Source organism: Gobio gobio (genome assembly GCF_949357685.1).
Source record: "Gobio gobio genome assembly, chromosome: 1".
Lineage (NCBI taxonomy): Eukaryota > Metazoa > Chordata > Actinopteri > Cypriniformes > Gobionidae > Gobio > Gobio gobio.
In genome coordinates this window covers 56,501,569-56,521,714 of record NC_137097.1, presented here as the reverse complement: position 1 = coordinate 56,521,714, position 20,146 = coordinate 56,501,569, and the positions used below count along the sequence as shown (strand labels likewise).

General features: G+C 38.8%; 2 protein-coding genes across 2 annotated transcripts in view; one reads left to right on the top strand and one right to left on the bottom strand.

The window, feature by feature from the left end:
• gna13b (guanine nucleotide binding protein (G protein), alpha 13b) overlaps positions 1–7,000 on the top strand; it is a 42,194-nt gene extending 35,194 nt beyond the window's left edge. The window contains exon 4 of the mRNA XM_079828612.1: positions 3,963–7,000. Coding sequence (XP_079684738.1) covers positions 3,963–4,535 — 573 coding nt within the window. The 3' untranslated portion in view covers positions 4,536–7,000. The remainder of the gene's footprint in view (positions 1–3,962) is intronic.
• A 2,067-nt stretch (positions 7,001–9,067) lies between these two features.
• slc16a6b (solute carrier family 16 member 6b) lies at positions 9,068–18,356 on the bottom strand. The gene is made up of 6 exons (XM_079840982.1): positions 17,996–18,356; positions 17,112–17,366; positions 15,715–15,858; positions 14,345–14,473; positions 13,050–13,910; positions 9,068–12,477 (listed from the first exon to the last, which is right to left on the bottom strand). The coding sequence occupies exons 2-6, from the start codon at positions 17,347–17,349 to the stop codon at positions 12,221–12,223; spliced, it is 1,629 nt and encodes a 542-aa protein (XP_079697108.1). The 5' UTR covers positions 17,350–17,366; positions 17,996–18,356; the 3' UTR covers positions 9,068–12,220.
• Between the last annotated feature and the right edge of the window lie 1,790 nt (positions 18,357–20,146).

Here is a 20,146-nt window from a genome sequence, read left to right as displayed (position 1 = left end):
ATTAAATACACATCTCAGTCTGTACTTGGATTCAAGATGCTGAATGATTAAGTGCAGTATAGAAACAGCTAGGCATTGCTAAAGAGCTCTTTTATATTGACGCAGTCTTCGATTAATCACTTTATATAGCGGAGCATGAAGGAAATACTGAATGGCAAATGCTGAAGATAATGTCAGACAGATGAATGCCTGTCTGTTTTTTTCTCACAATGCTGTGGGGCCTGACAGGGTTTCCCTGCTCACCAGCCAGCTCCGACAGAGAGAAGTGAAACTAGCTCTGCTGACATCAAAGGTCACATGTCAACCCTTCTCATAATACTTCCTATAGTAATACTGATAATACTTCAGTTTTTGTGTAAGATATTTGAAAGAATCAGTCGAGAAGACACTGCGTGACATGAGGCTGGGTGATTTAAGGATGACTATAAGAAATGAGGGTTTTCTTACTCACTCAGATGATCCATGATGTGCTCACTGCTCACACTGATGAACAATTATGAAAAATGCTGTGTTCATAAAAAGCAACACTTTAATAATAAGTTTAATAACAGAAAATAGTCACAATCCCTCTTTCGGAGAAAGAAGAGACAAATTGGGCAAAAAAATCCTAATATAATATGAATTTTTGGATTATAGACCAGCCAGAAAAAGTCTTGACACTAATTTTGTAATAGGCCTACACTACTATTGTTCTATATTCAAACCATGATGACAACAACACTCAATTGAGTCCTTATTGCCGATATTGTACAAATACTCTATATAGTATAATCTTTTTATTGTAGGACTAGAACTTTTTGAGAATCGTAGTTATTTAGATCCCTATATTTATTCCCTCTTCCTTTGCATTTTAGATGTGGAGTGTGTTGACAGATTAGTTTTTAGCAGATCATTCTGTCACAGCATCAGCGCCTGGCTGATGCACGAGCGCCCAGCGCAGTTCCCTGTGCGTCATGTGACTCGCCGCCTGCCGCTCGTGTTCTTTCTCTCAGTACTAAACGGATGTTTGTGGTTTTGCGCTCTTTCTAGATGCTGCTGACTGCAGTAAATGTAATGATTAGTATCTCAGCTTTGACTCCATACAGCTCTGTTCTAGAACGAAGGATCAGATAACCCGTTTTAAATTCTCGGCTTATGAAAACGGTCAAACTTGTTCATATTGTTTCAAGCACTAATGCCACGTTAGGAAGAGAGACTGAAAACCAGGAACATTCACTTTGTTTACCCACATATCTTAGTTTCTGTATTACGCTCCTTGACGTCATGCTGTCGTTCGGTCTCGGCTCTCGTGTCTGTCATCTTAAATTTCTGTGCTGGGAAAAAGGAAGCAGTGTTGAATGCACTCTGGTCCAGGCGGCACGCCTCAGACTGGCTACTCTTAACTCTGCCACGTCATGGCAATGTGGACCAACTTCTGCAATCACACCATCGACAAACAGGAAGAGGAAATACTGCACGCTCAGAGAGGGAAATGGCCGCTTGACTCTGTTGGAAAGTATGTTTGTTTCAGTTTACATTCATCCTCCTTGGGTGGATGAAGTGTGGGAGTCGACCTCAGTGGCCCAGACTCATAAATATTTAGGAGGAGATGAGGAAGAAGGGTTACTTACCTCAGGCATGTGACACAATGCAGGCATGCAGAGTATGTGTCAGTATGTTTGGTTGAACTTTAGTTTGAATCTCGCAGTGGAAAGAGCAATTTATCTTCGTATGACTAGAAATCTTAAAGTATTATAAGATACAGCTTAAGCTCTGTTGACAGCATCTACAGCATTCTGATGATTATAGATAATAATTTTGACTCCTACTTCAGTTTGTAAAAACAAAATCTGTTGGCAGTTTCAGTGGGAATCAATGAAATTGTAGGTTGATGAAAGTTAATTTCTGTCAACACAAAAATGTGGGACTATTTTTGTGTGGTTATTAAACACTTAAGCAATAGTTACTAAAGAATTGTTCAGTGTAAATTACATGTAAATAACGCAACTTTTCGATGGGCGCAGCATCCAGACATGAGTACCGCCTCGGTGGATCCATTCAAGGCAGGTGTCGTTGATGTTATCCTGTCTGGAATTTCAGAAATGTACCTCAGGTTTTATGTGCTTGCACTGAGCACTGTTTCTCTTATCGACTTGACATCTTGCGTTCACTTTAGTGTAGAGTTTCATCTAATGCATTTTGTGTGCATTTGCCCTCACACTCTGTATTGGCCAGTGCTTCGATCCAGCTTCACCTTTTTGCTAATGTTATACTCCACCAACCCCCAACTCTGGTATGCCAACAATGTGGAGAATGAGCCATGAGCTGGCCATTTTAGTTGTTTGCTTTTTTCCCCCCGGTTGTCCTGTCCCCACAGTTTCAGTTTTACATACTATTGATTTATTGTCAGTGCTTTATCAAGTTTATTTCCAGTAGGAAAAACCATGATGAGATCATACAATGGAGTTCCTGAGTCGGAGATCGCATTCCTTCATTTTTAATAAACAATGTTTGATTTACAAAAATGTTAATATTAGCTTAGCAATTTTACAGATAAAAACGTATCATGAATGTCTCTACAATTTTGTAAACTATTTGTTACAGCACTCTCCTGAGGATAAAGTTCACATTACAGTCAGGGTTCCAAATTTAAATGGTTACCTACTACCTAGAAATCGTGCAGTGTGTTAAATATTTAAATACTATTCTCATTTTATGTCATTTGGATCCCAGTTTTGGACCTCACTGTATATGTATTTCTATAAACACTATTTCTAACTCGTAAATTCTTTAATTTCTCTCTAATTAAATTAAATACTCTTTAATTGAGGGAAAAAAAGACATTTAAAGGGTTAGTACACCCAAAAATTAAAATAATGTCATTTATTCCTCACCCTCATGCAAAGACCTCTGTTCATCTTCGGAACACAAATGAAGATATTTTTGTTGAAATCCGAAGGCTCAGTGAGGCCTGCATAGCCAGCAATGACATTTCCTCTCTAAAAATATATTGCGATATGCGTTATGAATCCGTGTATCAAACCAGCGGTTCGGAGTGCCAAAGTCACGCGATATCAGTAGTTGGGCGGTTTGACACTCGATCCGAATCATGATTCAACACACTCATTAATAACGCTCCAAAGCTTCATGAAGCAGTATTTTGAAATTGGCCATCACTATACAAGTCGTTATTTAGTTTTTTTGGCGCAGCAAAAATATTCTCTTCGCTTTATAATATTAATCTTACGGGTGTGGAACGGCACAAGGGTGAGAAATAAATGACATTATTTTCCTTTTTGGGGGAACTAACCCTTTAAGAATTGACAGTTGCTACAGAATTGTTAAGAGAAGGTGCATGTGTAGAATCATTAGGGAAAATGTTAAATTAGGTAAATGCCTTTTTAATTGAACATTATTATTTTCTCTAGTAGTTTAATTTAAGACTGGAATAGATGACACCATTTTTTCCCATTTGCAGTCTGGGGTCAGCACTAGTTGAACCATCAGAGCTAGTCTGCAGATTTTAGCCAGTTGGATTTGACATATTTTACAGAAAAGCGCAGAAAATGTCCAGATTTTCTCCAACCATTTACGAAGTGTAAATGTATGAAAGTGTATGACATCTAGTGCTTTTAAATCTTTTCTGACTGTACACAGTTTTGTTGTGCATTCTAGCCTTCAAGTGGTATCTAGCAGATGTGTGGTATGCAAACTGCTGTCGCATGATGATTTTAATATCATATCAATCACCGCATGCAAATCTCATTCCATCATGATCCAAGCACCTGTGCTTGGAGCTCACCAGCTTCATTATAAGCTTTACACCACAATCTTATTTTACCATGAACATCAAAAAAAGGATAACGTGTTTGACCTGCTTGACCCTGAATTAAAATTCCCGATCAAATGTTGCTTTGAATCTTCTGTTTTGTCCCTTCACGTCATCTCTGATAAATGGTCCCTCTGTTTCTCTCTCTGCACAGGAGTATCTACCAACCCAGCAAGACATCCTGCTGGCACGTAAGCCCACCAAGGGTATTCACGAGTACGACTTTGAGATCAAGAATGTGCCCTTCAAGATGGTGGACGTGGGCGGCCAGCGGTCGGAGCGCCGCAGGTGGTTCGAGTGCTTTGACAGCGTCACCTCGATCCTCTTCCTCGTCTCGTCCAGCGAGTTCGACCAGGTGCTGATGGAGGACCGGCTGACCAACCGTCTCATGGAGTCACTTAACATCTTCGAGACCATAGTCAACAACCGCGTCTTCAGCAACGTTTCCATCATCCTCTTCCTCAACAAGACAGACTTGCTTGAGGAGAAGGTCAAAGCGGTGGCCATCAAAGACTACTTTCCCGAGTACACAGGGGAGCCGCACAGTCTGGAGGATGTGCAGAGGTTCCTGGTGGATTGTTTCCGGAACAAGCGGCGAGACCAGCAGCAGAAGCCCCTCTACCACCACTTCACCACTGCCATTAACACAGAGAACATTCGCCTGGTCTTCCGCGACGTCAAGGACACCATCTTGCACGACAACCTCAAACAGCTCATGCTGCAGTGATGTTGGTCCAGCCATTTCCTTTCAGATCTCTCCAAAATAACCCTCTTCTGCTCAGATGTTTGTACTCCACACAGTAACCTTTCTGAATAGCTCTGACGTGCTTTTACGCGACGAAGAAGGCCTAGCGGTCTGTCAGGAGCACAGGACGGCGGGTAGTTATTCTCTTAAAGAGTAAGCTTAGAGAAGAGAGTATATCACACTCACACTTGTCCTGCCAAGAGAAGCTGTACGTGTCATTGAGCGGCACCCTCTCGCCGAAGGTGCCAAACGCAATGCGTTCCTCCCCTCAAAAAGAGGAAAAAAGCAGGAAGAGATTTTAGCACTGTCCTCGATTTTGTTACCTTTGAGCCTTTTATTACTGACCAAATAGCAAGATGAGATGCAAATGCTGTTTTAACCTTTTAACAGGAACTGTTCTGAGCCTTTCTGTCGATATCTGCCTGGCCTTAATCCCCCCCTCATTTTGATTGGTGTTTTAAACGTGTAATCAATTGTAAAATTTTAGAATCTGTTTATAGATCTATGAATATATTTACAGATAAACTTCTTAAGTTATGTTTCAAAACGTTTACACTCTTGATTTTCCTCCGCTGATGGATAACGCTCACAATTCGTACCACTTGATAAACTGAACTTGTACTGTGGTTAGCCACGCTAGGCGAGCTGATAGAAACAGTATGCATACAGCATAAACTCAGGGCTGAATGTAGACCACTTTAGCGTTCCAATGAAATTAACTGTTCGCCTTCAGGAACATCCACTAATTGTAGCTGTCCATCAGTGGCTGGAAATCACATTTCCTTGCTGGCCCGCAGACATCCTCCACCACCTCGGCCCTAGCTAGTGTCTGGAAGAACTTCTTTATCCATCAGGGAACAAAAAAAACGGCGTCTTGTTAATTTATTTGCTTCGTTTTAAGTCGTTTTTTTTTTTTGTTGTTGTTTTTTTTTGGTCCACAACCAAACTATACTGGCTTTTTGGTCAGACCCCGCTAACAAAAAGCATCTGTATTCACACAAGTGCCACGTGTTTAAGGTACCAATAATTTGAATAGCTTTCCTCAAAAGGGATAGATCTTACTATGTGAACCTCATTCCCTCAATGGTTGTGTATAGCTACTTTGTATAGTGCCATGTCCGCCCTGAATACTACTGTTGTAGTAAGTATTTTATGTAAATAGTCTGTACCTCACCCTCCTCACTCTTTCCTAACAGATATGTAACCTACACTGAAATGTATAGCTGTTTTTGCCTCTGCACCCACAAATCCCGAGATACTGACTCCCTGCCCGCAGTTCGCGCCATTCAAGGTTGCTCTTTTGGCTGCTTTTGCGCTGAATGATGCCTGTATGCATTCAGATGGCTGCAGCCCGGCGCAGCAGTAGAGGACTCTTTGTCTGGTGGGTCGAATTCTGCCTTACGCCCCTGGCTGAAGTCCCGGGAGGCTCATGAAAAGCAAGTGTTACGTCTTCACGCTCCACTGACAGTGTCCTGTGTTTTCTAGTGCCATTCACGGCCCCCCCGATGCCAGCAAATCGGGCATTGCGGAGCTTTTGTTGTCGCCTTAGTATCTGACTTTCACAAAACTAACTCGAAATGTTCCAAGCACAAGATTTTGACTGATTTGAGCGAATTTCAGTGTGATTTTGAGAATGCTGAAATAACCTCTAGTATTTGCTGCCTAGTTCTAGCATGCCGAGTCTTTAAACATTGTATTATCTGCCTTTGAACTTAATAAAGCGAGTGTTATGCCCTTGCCAAAACCCAGTGGAATGGCTGAGGACATTTACGAGTCCACGACTTCCTGCGTGCGAGAGCCCCGAGGGCAAACCCAAGTGCTTTTGCGAACAATGTCACTGGTGTAGCTTTGACAGATCTGTCAGTGTGACGGGTGGAGGACAAAAGCGACACCCACTGACACGCACACCACCTCGATGGTTCCTGTCGTCTTTAGCGCGCTCCCTAGCGGTTGACATGTTTAAAGGAAGGGGCGATGCTGCAGATACACTACTCTAGCTGTATTTCTCCTCTGTGCACTGTGACGCGTGAGAGATGAACGTTTTCTCTGCTCTTTCGGTTAAGAATGGCGTATAAACAAAACAAGTCTTTCTCACTGTAGCTTTCTCCTGAACGTGATTTCTGATCAAGAGGCCATTTTCAGTTTTGCCCAGATAATCAAGTTTGATTATTATAATTATGCAAGACTTATGCCTGCCACAAAGAATTCTTAGTGCCTCCAGTTTGATGCCTCAGACATTTCTGGTCCTTTTTTTTTTTTCGTACTTAGGTTTGTTTTTGTTTTTTAATTAATGTGGATGCTTTTGAGTCCTCATATCAAAATAATTCATACTAAAGACTTCAAAACTCTTGTGCTCAGTACTGAATATAGATCTGCTTTTCATTGTACAGTCTAACCTATGCTTCCTCATTCATCATTGACTCAATAAAATCATTTTGCAAAAACTTATATTTGATGTGTATTATATGAGCAATTGCAGCTTGTTTTAATTTCTACAAATATTTAATGATCAACTCTCTCTCTGTGAAAGTGCAATTACACTCTGTGAACACTAGGAGGCGGTGTTGCACCAAATATATCCAGGGTCTCAGTGAGTTCTACTTTATTTACAATACATGGCTAAAAAAAAATCTATATTAATAAAAAATATTGTAATATTATACATACAATTGTATTTCTATCATTGATTTGTACACTGTTCTAAAGCAAAATATTAAATCTAAAACATTCTTTGAAGAACTTTATGAAAAATAATATAATTAGAAATGTCATGTTAATTTGTGCAGAAACAAAGCTTGTGCGCACTAATGGACTGTGGAGCAATGCTTTCCAGAGGATTTAAAATCATCCCAGTATTTCTCAAACCTGTCCTGGAGTCTCCTTATATCTGACACACACCCATTTCAGGTCTTGCAGTCCTCTACTAATGAGTTGAATCAGGTGTGATGGATAAGGGAGACATTCAAAATGTGCAGGGCTGGTGGTGCTCCAGGACAGGTTTGAGAAACACTGATTTAGAAAGCATTTGAAATGTTTAATTAGATTTTTTAGCCGCAGTTAGTGCCAATTCATGTCCAATTGAATGCGGATGCACTAAAACAGTTGTGTTTGTGCCTTATATTTCTCTTTTGTTAAGACGAATATTGCTAACTACTTCATCAAAACAATAGTTTGACTGTATCCTAGCTTTAAACTCTGAATAGCTTTTAGTTTGGGACTGTTTCCACACACGTGCTACTACAGGCACTGCTGTTGCCACCTCACTGCACTCCCAAGATACAAAATAACTGCAGCCTGTCCCTTTTACTATGGTCTATGGTCCCCACAGAGAGTGGTTACTCTAGCTACAGCATGTGCTGTGCTTATCTTCGGCTGCAGCAGAGCAATATGACTCAGCTCTTTGTCCAGTGACTGCTTCTGGTGCAGGTGTGACATCACTTTAGGCCACATCGCGGAAGGAAGAGCGTTAGTATTTTATCTCTTCCGGTTCCATCGTCAGGTCTTTTTTTTTTTTAATTATTATTTTTGTCTGTGGTGAACACAAACTCAAGACACTTTCACGTTTTATTCTACGACATAAAATACATAAGTATTACCACATTAGTGATTGTGTGTGTGTGTGTGTGTGTGTGTGTGTGTGTGTGTGTGTGTGTGTGTGTGTGTGTGTGTGTGTGTGTGTGTGTGTGTGTGTGTGTGTGTGTGTGTGTGTGTGTGTTTTGAAAAAGGTGGTTACTAAGAAGTGGCTAAATGGGCCTACAGAGGCGGTCGGGGAGATTAATTTAAAAATCATCACGCCGGGCAGGTCACCTTTATTTATATAACGTAGCGCTTTTTACAATGCCGATTGTCTCAAAGCAGCTTCACCGTGTTAAACAGGAAAATTATGCGATATAATTAGATTCGGCTGTACAGCCGCTCTCATATAGTGACAATGCGGGCAGATCAGTAATTTTATTTGTATATTTTATATACATATAAATACATATACATTTATATTTGTATATTTAGTTGAAAATTTAGCGTCAGTCGGGGTGCCAGTTCTCCTCTGGATGTTATAACATATATATATATATATATATATATATATATATATATATATATATATATATATATATATATATATATATATATATATATATATATATATATATATATATATATATAGTATATTGTTCGAGATAAAAACTGAAAGAGTTGTTTTTTTTTGTTCTCTCTCGAGGGAACCAGTGCGATGCTTGGTTGGCGGCGGTTGGGCTACAACGTGACGTCATACCTGCACCACTAGCAATACAAAAAACTGACTGAGCCGGATTCCTTTCAACAGGCTTCCTTCCTACAAAGTCTGGAATTTGATCTGAGTGATTTCCCTGTCTGGATAAGTTTGTAAAAAAGAAGACTGTGTATGGAAAAATGTTTGCGTTTACAGACTACTGCCCCTGTATAAAATATAAAATAAACAATAAGAAAGAATAAAGAATGTCTTAAAAAAGGAATAAAAATATCATACAAGCAGAGAATTTTCATGTCAAGTTTAGTCATTCTTTAGTGATTGTTGAACACAATTGAATACATTCAAGGCGCACATTTTCATTATGCAAAGCTTGGTCTTTATGGCCATTAGTCTTACCACATACATCGACTGTGTGTGCGCCACTCAAACCAGCAACAGATAAAGCAGCAAACAATCATCTAAGTCAGACTTTACTTTGACACGATAACAGTATCAAACTGATGTGCCAGAGGTGAATATATGCAGGATATGAAGCGTTTAAGCTTTCTTCTCATCTTGTAAACGCATGTCATCACTTTGAGAAATCCATGGGAAAAAAGAGACTATTTACAGATGACTGCTATATAAAGAATTCAATGCTAAAAAAAAATAATGCTGTATGAACCATTTATGTTAAAATGGTCTGGAAAAAAGGTTTGGAAATTTGAGTCTGGTAAAGTATGGAATTTTGAAATGGAAAATGTGTAGGAAAAAATAATTGTGTTTATTATACATTAAACAAACTGGCATTGCAATATTCAGAAGTGCATTATCTCACAGGCAGAAGTATGCATTACATTTAAAAAAAAAATCAAAGAAAAAAGGCACACAACGTGTTTTCTCAATAAAAGTACAAAACCCAAATAAACAGTATTTAAATACATGTATCAAATTAAGAGAGTTTACAGAACATAAGAGGTACATAAGAGTTCAAGTCATTAGGTAAGTGCGTTTAATGGAATTCATCTACAGACTCATCTCATCCGCTAGAATACATTTACTTCTCTTCGCATTTAAAGTCACTCAGATACTGTATCCATTCTTGTGCCATTCATGCAGTGCATTACACCTTAACCCTCTGGTATTGTTCATTTCATTTTAGTCACACTTGTGTTGTGCGCAGTCAAAAGACTGAACACCTGAAATGTAACTTTTTTATTTTCTGTAAAATCAATGTAATGTATTTTTGTTCAGTTTTTTTTTTGAGAGAGAGAGAGAGAGAGAATTTTATGGGACTAATGCTGCATATTTATGCAATAATTATGATACATTTTTCCCATTGAAAATAATAAAATGTTATATTTTCTAATACTTGTATTATTTTTAAATTAAAGCAGTATTTCACATTAAAATAGAGACAATGCCTTTAAAATCAAATTTTTGAAGGCAGATTAGTGCCAGATTTCTATTTAGCTCTATATTATGAGGCTTATAAATTATCTATTTGTTTTTACACATAAATACTTATTTTTACTATTTCAATATATATTTAGCCATTCTCCAAAACTATTTTTTGCCAAGTTTTTGAATTTTGTGTGAAATTTTGATTTGAAGTGTCAGTTTTTGCATCCATTTTGCTACAGTCAAACGAACACAAAGACATTTTGTTACACATAACATCAAAAAAACATGTATATTTTGTACTTTTGATATTATACCTTCATTGCTGTGCACTTTTTTCTGCATCATGGCTAATTTGTAGATCTACATAAATTCATATTTTCGTATTTTTCCTCTTTTTTTTTTACGACCATTTAGCTTTTTCAAATCAAATCCACAATATATTTTTTGTGGTCACATAGCGACTGTGAAAAAATTACCAAGTTTCGTACCATTTCGATGAAGTAGCGATTTTTAAAATTTTTACATTTTGGTCTAAAATGACCAAACAATACCAGAGGGTTTAAAAATAAATACTACAGTCAATATAGCTATTCATCCAGTGTTTTAAGAGCATCTCTTGAGGCCGGTTCCCACAGGACACACTTCAATGCGATACTTTTTACGGATGTCTTTGTGCCGCATTCACTTAATCTGTTTACGCGTCTCGTGACTATTCTTTTTCATTCCTCCATGCCACATCTCGTTTTGTATTCCACAATGCGGCTTTTAAAGTCTGCATGAAATGGAAGTTGTGATAGTGCTTTCTTCAATATTGTGACATATATCCGCCGGCTTCTCAAACCAGAACACCATTTCATGGTGACTTTTGAACTAGACTGACATATTTGACTGTTGCACCGCCTCTTGTGGCGTTTTCAGTGTTTCACGTCAAGTTATAAGTTTACTTTTTAAAAACACATCTGGAAAGACACCAAATCTCGTGCTTTAAAAGCAAGAACGCATTCTATGTGAACGGCCCCTTTAGTTTACCGTTTCAAGTCACGAGCTCTTGATTCCGCAGAACTCTTTGACAAGGCACAGACGGCGCTCTCCAAATTACAGCGGTAACATTCTAGAGCCATAACGTCTTATAAGAAACTCTTGAATGTGTTTCTAGATCTACATCTCAGGAATTCAGAGGCCAGCAGCCTTTGACATTTTGTCAGAATAAATCATCCTTCATTCAACATGTTCTGACTGATGGTGAGTAACTTCCTCGTGATGGAAGACTTGCCTCTGAAGCAGGTTACATCACAATCTGCTTCATCTATAATAGTGAATGTTTGAGTGTTACGACCCCGGTCTAGGGTCAGGGAGGTAACATGCAAAATAAAAAGTGGTGCAAATCCTGCGTTAAGCGAAGAGATGTTCCAATCTTCGCAATAGCAATACTAGTCAACCCATTAAACAAGAGATCCAAGCAAGCGAATGACATATAACCCTGAAAAACTAGACAGCAGCTTTGTACCTGTCTCGCCTTTAACATTGAATGAGGTTTATACAACCTAATGCAATAGAAATACGCATCATGGCCTCACTGTAAGCAGCAAAACAGCCTGAGGTTTCATTTTCTTAGATGTTAAAGCTGAGAACTGTGAGCGCTATGATGATTTATGGTCGATATAATTATAAAATAAATAGTCATCTTCACACTTGGCAGACTTTGGTAAATGAGAGTTATAGAATTGAACACTTTTAATTCTTGCCCTCTCTTAAAGTGTGTGGAGACTGTAGTATGACTACTACCACAGACTGGAATGGAGCCTTGAAACGCTTGTTTACTGTTTCAATAAATAATAACAAGTAATAAAAAAAAATGTAAACTTGTTTTGGGGGTTATGATTGGGTGTTCAGCATAAGTGCAATGAAGAGTGATTAAACTCTCCTTTCATTGACATAACCTTTGATTTGTGACTGTTTTACCCTGTTGGAACAGGGTCTGTGTATTGCAACCTTTGGGACAACATTCAAGTGGAGGATAACAAGTATGTTTACTCTTGAGGTGAGGCGGTATTCATACTGGCCAAGGTCTGCACTTTGCAGGACTGTTGTCAGACTCCATGTCCATTTCTACAAAGTCAACAGTGCCATCATCACTTCCCTGTGAGGTAGAGTCTCTGTCCGGTGTTTGCTGGTCATTTCTCCTCCTCCGAAGACAGAGGCCGGATTTGGCTGGACGCACCAGTCCAAGAAACAGAGCCCCTACTCCCATCCCAGCCGCGCAGGAGTAAAAGGCTGATCCGTAATTGTCAGTCTTGTCTACCAGAAAACCTGAAACACGAAGATTAACATAAATATGTGTTGGAGGCAAATTAATTAGTAACTTTGTAAACAAAACTCTAGTCTATTCGAGTTCAGGGGGCTGAAGAGGTTTATAGGGTGAGGTTTATAGTTCATGTGCACTTAAGATGTTATTGCACTTTATTTTACAGTACGTGCACTTATAGTGTACTTATCTAAGAAAGTGCTGGGTAATATAAGGTAACTACATGGGTTTAGGTTCAGGTTTAGTACCTAGTTATTACCCGGTTATTGCAATTACTGTAATAAGAACGTAGTATGTACATGGGAAACAGGACAGTAAAATAAAGTGCTACCGTAGTTTTCTTTTTTCACAGTCACCAAATTTTGATAATATTTCCAAAGACTGGTGTAAAGTGTTAATATTTTAACATAACATTAGTACAATGACCATGATGAATGTAATATTTAATTGAGTAAACAATTTAATTAATAATTTGGATACCACTTTTTGATTTTGACTTTTTCTTCATCATATTTTAATCTGTTCTATAAACTTCTGTTCTGTTTGTTTTGCTAGTTTACAGAAGCTGTTTTTTTACCTCCTAGTGGTGGACCGGCCAGTCCTGCAAAGCTCTGGATGCAGACATAGACGCCAACAGCCGATGACATCCTCTGAATGCCCATCACGTCATCTTCAGCCAGCATGGGGATGTGGCTGGAGGCCACGGTGCCCAGCAGGAAGCCGTAGAAACAGGAGCAGGACATGAGCCCCCAGAACTCCGTGACAAAGGTGAAGACGACCAGCACCGGACACAGCAGCACTGTGCAAATCAGCAGAATGTAGATCTTGCGAATGGGCTGGTGATTGAGGACCCAACCCATGGACAGTCGACCTAGAATCTCGGCCACGGCCATGGCTGAGAGCATGTAGGTGGCGTTGTCACGTGACACTCCTCGGCTCACACTCAGCTCAATGATGTAGAGCTGTGGAGCGAAGAAGCCCAGTGTGGCGAACAGGCCAAACAGTGCGTAGCAGTTGAAGCTGGCGTCCCTGAGCACAGAGAAGTCCAACAGCTTGGGCCTAGAGACCCCCGAAGTCTCAGGCAGCACTGGTAGCTCGTCTTCAACATTTTCTCCTTCCTCTTTTTTCCTAAGTGCTTTTTTCTCTGCAGAGTCACGTTCTGTAGATTCCTGGCCGTCGGACAGGTTGATCTGAGAGGAGGTGACAGACTGGACCCCAGAGTCCACAGAGCCAATAGAGGTATGTGTAAATTCATTCTCCTGGTCATATTTTGATTCCGGTTCCTTAAGGGGGCATGTGGAATCCTCAGTTGTGGCAGGTTTGGGTTTAATGACTATTGGCTTCAGCAGGGCTCCACAGACAATGACTGAGGCCTGCATAACCCCAATAATGATCAAGCAGTAACGCCAGCCGATCTGCTCCTTCAGCGCATTCATAGCTGCAGCATGAATTCAAATGAGAGTAGTAAGAGTAAGAATAAAAGTAGTAGTCTCTAAACTCTTTTATGACTATTCAAATTGATTTGACTTCCAAATAGGCTTTTATCATGTTATGTACATGCTTGGCTAATCTTTAACATTCAAAAGAAGTTTGCTTGTGCTAGTAAAAGTGGCCCATGCCTCCAAATATTGTATCAATATTGCCCCTGTATGACTTTCTTCTGTGGAACACAAAAGAAGATATTTTGAAAAATGTCTCAGTGTTCAGTGGGGTCCAATTATGTTTTGGACAGCTGAAACATTTTTCGAAATATCTTCTTTTGTGTTCTGCAGAAGAAAGACATTCAAATGAAAAACATGAGGGTGAGAAAACGATGACACATTTTGTGCGAACTATCCAGAAGAGTCTGTTGCACAACCCTGTCGATCATACCTGGTGCGAGGGCTAGCAGGGAGAAGCATTCTCCAGTGGAGGCTATTGATGTGACGAGGGAGCGGCGCTTGCTGAAGTACTGCGACAGGATGGTGACTGTAGGCAGGAAGGTAAGGCAGTAGCCCAGGCCTGTAAATAAATAGCAAAGAGGGAGATGACAGCCACTGGTCTCTTCAACACAAGGAGCTCAGGTGCGCAAAGAACCAGGCCGCTCTCTTCCATGGGACAAACTGGGCAAAGGGCTGAAAGAAAACTGTATTTAAAAGAGACAAAAAAAAGAGACAAGGAGAAGATCGGCAAGGTTAGGATCAACTAATAGTGCCGGGGAGGGAGTGTTTCAAATTTGGGGGAAAGCTAGCAGTGCATCTTTTGAAAAATCTGGAAAAACATAATGTCACACTTTAGTTTAGGGTCCAATTCTCACTATTAACTAACTATTGACTACGACTTTTGCCTCAATAAACAATACTAAACTAATTACGGCTTATTAATAGTTAGTAAGGTAGTTGTTAACATTCTAGTTATAAGCATTCTAATAAGCAGCTAGTTAGTGAGAATTGGGCCCTAAACTAAAGTGTTAACCAAAAGGATTCTGTGCAATTTGGATTTTGTTTATAGAAAACATCAGCCCTTTAAAACAACAAATGAAAGAGTGATTTACCACATGTGGACTGATCAGATAGTGTGAATATATTATTCAGTAAAAATGAAACATTCAAATACATTGGCCTGGTTTCACAGACAGGGTTTAGATTAATCAGGACATATTTTGAGATATGTCAGTGCAAGTTGCTTTCAGTTAAAACAGCTGATGTGCTAGAATCACATTAACATCCATTTTTGTTACCGCATGAAATGTCAACACATGAAAAAACACTTTATAAATGAATCATGTTATATAAGAGTGTTAACAAGGGTACAAGGGATAACAAGCCATATACCAGTCACAGCACTGCTTGAATTCCCTATCTGTGTCTTTGAAAAAAGTAAGTGAATAGAAAAGAACATGATGTAAAATATTATCACAATTTACAATAACTGTTTTCTATTTAAATATATCTGCACATTTGATTAATTCCTGTGATGGCAAAGCTGAATTTTCAGCAGCCATTACTTTTTAAACAAAAAGAATGAAATAATTCGATGACAAATCCTATGGATGAAAAATATCTCATGAAACGTAATCAGTTTTCAAAATGTCATGCCACGCCACCCTGAGGAAAAAAGTTTTAAGTTACACACAGCACTGGCAATATAAAAACACAATGCAAAATTTCTTAAAATACTGAATTTTACATGTTTTGTTTTGGAGCAATTAGGGTCCCAAAACATGTATCGTACATATAAACTCACACAGAAGGTGGATTTACCTGCAACGATTCCCATGGTGATGTACATCTCAGTTATGGATTTGGTGAAGGCCGTTGTGATTGTGCCCAGGCTAATGAGCAGACCACCGAGCATGACGACGGGCCGATAGCCAAAGCGATTACTCATCACCGTGGAAAGAGGAGCTGTGGGAAAGATGGTGCCAATTACAAACACGTTTGATAAACTCAGACACACTGTGGTATGTTTGCAGTATTACAGTTCAAATTAAATTACAAATACATAAATCTTTGCACTTCCTTAAATCATCCATTCACATTGGTGTCATTTTTGCAACAAGGGCATATAGACAGCATCACTAGCCAGTTTTGCTTTGGGTAATCATTTTCTATCTGAGCTCTTTTGAGTGACTGCCTCTGTTTGAACAAGAATGATCTTTTGAAGCCCTTTTCAGCTAAAAGAATGTCAATCTGTCCACTGAGTCATGAAATGGTGGGGCTGCTTTTTGTCACTGGGCAAAGTGAGTGAATCTCCAGTCTGCCATCATAACAGCCGGCAGTCCTTTCATAGCACAGGTCAGCACTTCCACTAAATGTGGCATCGCTCACTCTCAGCACAAATGCCAAGATGAAAAGATTTGCTCGGAAGTCAGGATTAGTTTGACAGGTTCACCCTGGAAGACTTCGATATCTGATATTCTGTGCATGTTTTACAGGGACAGTTCACCAAATATGAAAAGTTCTGTCATCATTTACTCACCACTATGTCGTTTCAAACCTGTTTGACTTCCTTTCTTCTTTGGAATTGAAAAGAAGACATTTTGAAGAATGTTGGTTACCCAACAGTTTTTTGGTTGAGACAAAAAAAGAAGAAGAATTTTTTCAAAATATCTTCCTTTGGAATGTCATGAGGGTAAATGAGGACAGAATTTTCATTTTTGGGTGAACTGTCCCTTTAAGGCCTGAGAGAAATACAGGGAAATCACAGATCTGATGACACAGCTTGTTTCTTAATTCCACAGTTTGTACCCGCCTCTTTTGAGCTGTGTGTGGTATTTTTATAATTACCTATTTTTTTTCCCCTAAACTTCCTTGAACTTAACTGAGTTGTGCATCTGATGTTGTGCAGCCTTGAAGTTGTGGTCACTTTAGAATAAAACCTGCACTGATGATGAAGCAAACTTAAAAATAGCACACAATGGCTTCTACAGATGTCTCTATGAGAGTAAAAGCAAAAGCGAGTAATGGAAAACTGGTTTAGCACTGCAAAACTTGCGTAAAGTGTTCACCAGAGAACAATCTTCTTGTACTATCTTGTACTATCAAGGTATTTTTCTCTTGTACAGCTTACCATTTGTGTCAACAACATTTGCATTGTGTAAATGTTGTGTGGTACGACCAGTTCTGTACTATATCTTTAAATGTCTAGACTGAATTACCTGTGAAGGCCATGACAAAGACACAGATGGAGACGACCCAAGACACTCTGCTGTTGGTTTCATTAAAGTCTCTCATGAGGTCCTGGAGGAAAATCCCAAAAATCTTGATGATGCCATAAGTGAAAACCTCCACGAAGAAGAAGGCGGCAGCCACCATCCAGCCCCAGCCTCCATCTGGCACCTCAGCGTACACATTAGGGCTCGTGCAGCCCTTCAGAGCTGACATCAAACCTGTCATGATGGACACTGACGTTTCTATAAATATAAGCAAAGTGACAGAACAGAGAGTCTTAGATAGGATGTAAGCTATTTCCACACTGGGGCTAATGGTGTGTCCTTGTCAACTCAACAGCAGGCTTTGTTTGCAAGATTGTCTTTAATCTGCTGGATTATTTCACCTTTCAAGGTGCTACAAAGCCATATGCATAAAATCTTTGTTATGTATGTTGGGATATTAGAGAAAGAAGGGAGTGCCTGAGTCAAGCAACACTTTACACTTTCATATATATATATATATATATATATATATATATATATATATATATATATATATATATATATATATATATATATATATATATATATATATATTATACTTTAATTGTCTTAATTTTTTTGAGTTGCACTTGGATATGTGTGCTTCATGGGTGTTTCATTCAAATTATCCATTCCGTCCGCCCGGTAATAAATGATATTGAATGGGTCAGCAGGGGCCCTACGCATTTGGTTGATGGTCAGCAGCGCAACTGTTACTACCATAAGAGACATAATGTGACGCAATTAGTAACTTTATCAGGGCAATAAGGGCATCTGTTCTTAGACCCACTAGAAAAAAACGGCATTCAAATGTTATATACTTTAGGTATAACTCGTTTTTTACTTACCGAGACGTTGAAGAAACCGGAGAAAACTCGGGATATTGAAAGAAAACAAAAACCAACAGCTCTAGCTGGCTTCTTTTTTTAAGTGTTAACCACAGATCATCGTTTCTGCCCTGAGCATCCGCAGTCACTTCTGTGGAAAGCGAGCGAGAGTCGTTTGGAAGTCACAAGTGAAGCCCCCGTTTAAATATATCGCTTCCGAATTTATGTTCGACTACAATAAGAACTTATAAATACTGATATTATACTAGATCAAGTATTATCGGCCAGCTCTCTGTCTCTGTTTCCCTGACTGAAGCGTGGTAGAATTTATACCGGCTGAAGCCGGTATTCAAGCGCGGGCACGATGTCCGCCTGCTGTACTACTGAGAACCGTGAACGCGCACTGCACTTGGTGAACTAGCAGGATGCGATCATATCTCACCTGTCTGTTTGAACAAAAAACAAATCTAAACTTGTCCTGGAGCTCATATGTCTGCAGAGTCAACATATCACAGCACGGAATTAGATTGTTTGTTATTTTACTGCAACATCACTCGCCTTATGTGCTCTATGAAAATGCAAGTATTTCAAAATGAGTTTTAGTTAATAATACCAATCTTATGAAGAGCAATTTGAGCATTTTGTGAGGATCAGAACATGACTAAGCGTGACCGAAATGATCTGAAGGCACGAGTATGCGCGTGTCGGCGAGAGCTGTGGGGAAGCAATACTCGTGCACGTGAAGCATGATAGGAGCCTATACCGGGTAAAACAGGTTTATTCCAGTTCTGTCTCCAGCAAGAGCTAACTCATAAAGATTATATTATCAGCCTGCGTTTTAATGACACCATGTAAATACACGGGGACATTTCAACATATATTAACACCTTTCAAGGAGATTCCTTACAACTCTTACATTTGGGTTATTTTTTACACTGCTTTGACGTCATTTGCGCATCCTCCCTCCTCTCACAGACACGAGGCGCGGGTGACGAGCATCCAGGAAACTTGTAACGGTAATAAAGCAAACAAAACCCCTGATTCTTTAATTCATGAATACACATCCGTGACACAAAGCCGTCGCCACATTTAAAGCAGGCTCTGCTGTTGCGATACTGATAACTTAAGAAACAGTGTTGCTTGTGGGGTAAATTTTTTTTAGTATTGCTTTAACCTTCAGGTGCTCTTCGTTTAGGGGTTGCATTGGTTGTCTTCCCGGTCATAAGTGACCGGACACCTAAAAATTAAACTTCCTCCACCCCAGTAAAACCAATGCAATTTATTTTTTTACTTCAATAATATTTTTTCTTTTTAATTTTGTATTTTGAGATGATTTGATGGTATTTTTTTTATATTTATGCAATAATTATGGTCTATTTTTCCCATTGAAAATTATATAAAAAAAAAAATTGTAATTTAAAAAATAAATAAATAAATAAATTATTGCAGTATTTCAGGTTAAAATAGAGACTAGGCCTTCAAAATATATATATTTTTTTTTTGAAGGCAGATTAGTGCCCTCTTTTGGAATTATTTAAGAAATCATGCAACCATGAGGTAATCACTAGAGGTCTCTATGGAGAATTCCCTAGTTCTCTTTTGAACACATTTATTTATTTATTTATTTATTTATTTATTTATTTATTTATTTATTTATTTATTTATTTATTTATTTATTTATTTATTTATTTATTTTTTTGATGGATTTGAATATATATTTAAAAAATCTCAAAAACTATTTATTATGAAGTTTTAGATTTTTTTGTTGTTGTTAGAAATATAGATTTTTCTCTGTGAATTTGTGTTTTTGCAGATTTCCCATTCATTTCTTATGGTGTCATTTTTGACCGAAGAGCACAAGTGGGAGTATTTTTTTTACGACCACTTAGCATGCTTGAATCATGCCCCACTTTTTTTTTGTGTTAACATACCTAATGCTAGAAAAGTCACCAAGTTTCATATTTTTCAGACGAAGCTGTGATTTTTAAAAATTCAAAATGTGGTTCATAGGCTCAGTTTTTCATAGGTGTGTGTGTGTATAAGTGTGCGTGTGTGTGTAAGTGTGTGTGTATAAGTGTGCGTGTGTGAGTGGATGTGTCAATATCACACTCTTGATGTTTTAGAGTGTCACCCCTTTACTGCTGTGTACTTTTTTTCGGCATTGTGGCCGAT

What these genes read in the sequence shown, in the direction of transcription:
- slc16a6b (XM_079840982.1), bottom strand. Translation starts at nt 17,349, where the DNA reads ATGACAGGTTTGATGTCAGCTCTGAAGGGCTGCACGAGCCCTAATGTG. An exon ending in CTTTGTCATGGCCTTCACAG is followed by an intron (nt 15,859 to 17,111) that starts GTAATTCAGTCT and finishes TCTTTCCCACAG; the next exon opens with CTCCTCTTTCCACGGTGATG. An exon ending in CCTGCTAGCCCTCGCACCAG is followed by an intron (nt 13,911 to 14,344) that starts GTATGATCGACA and finishes TTCATGCTGCAG; the next exon opens with CTATGAATGCGCTGAAGGAG.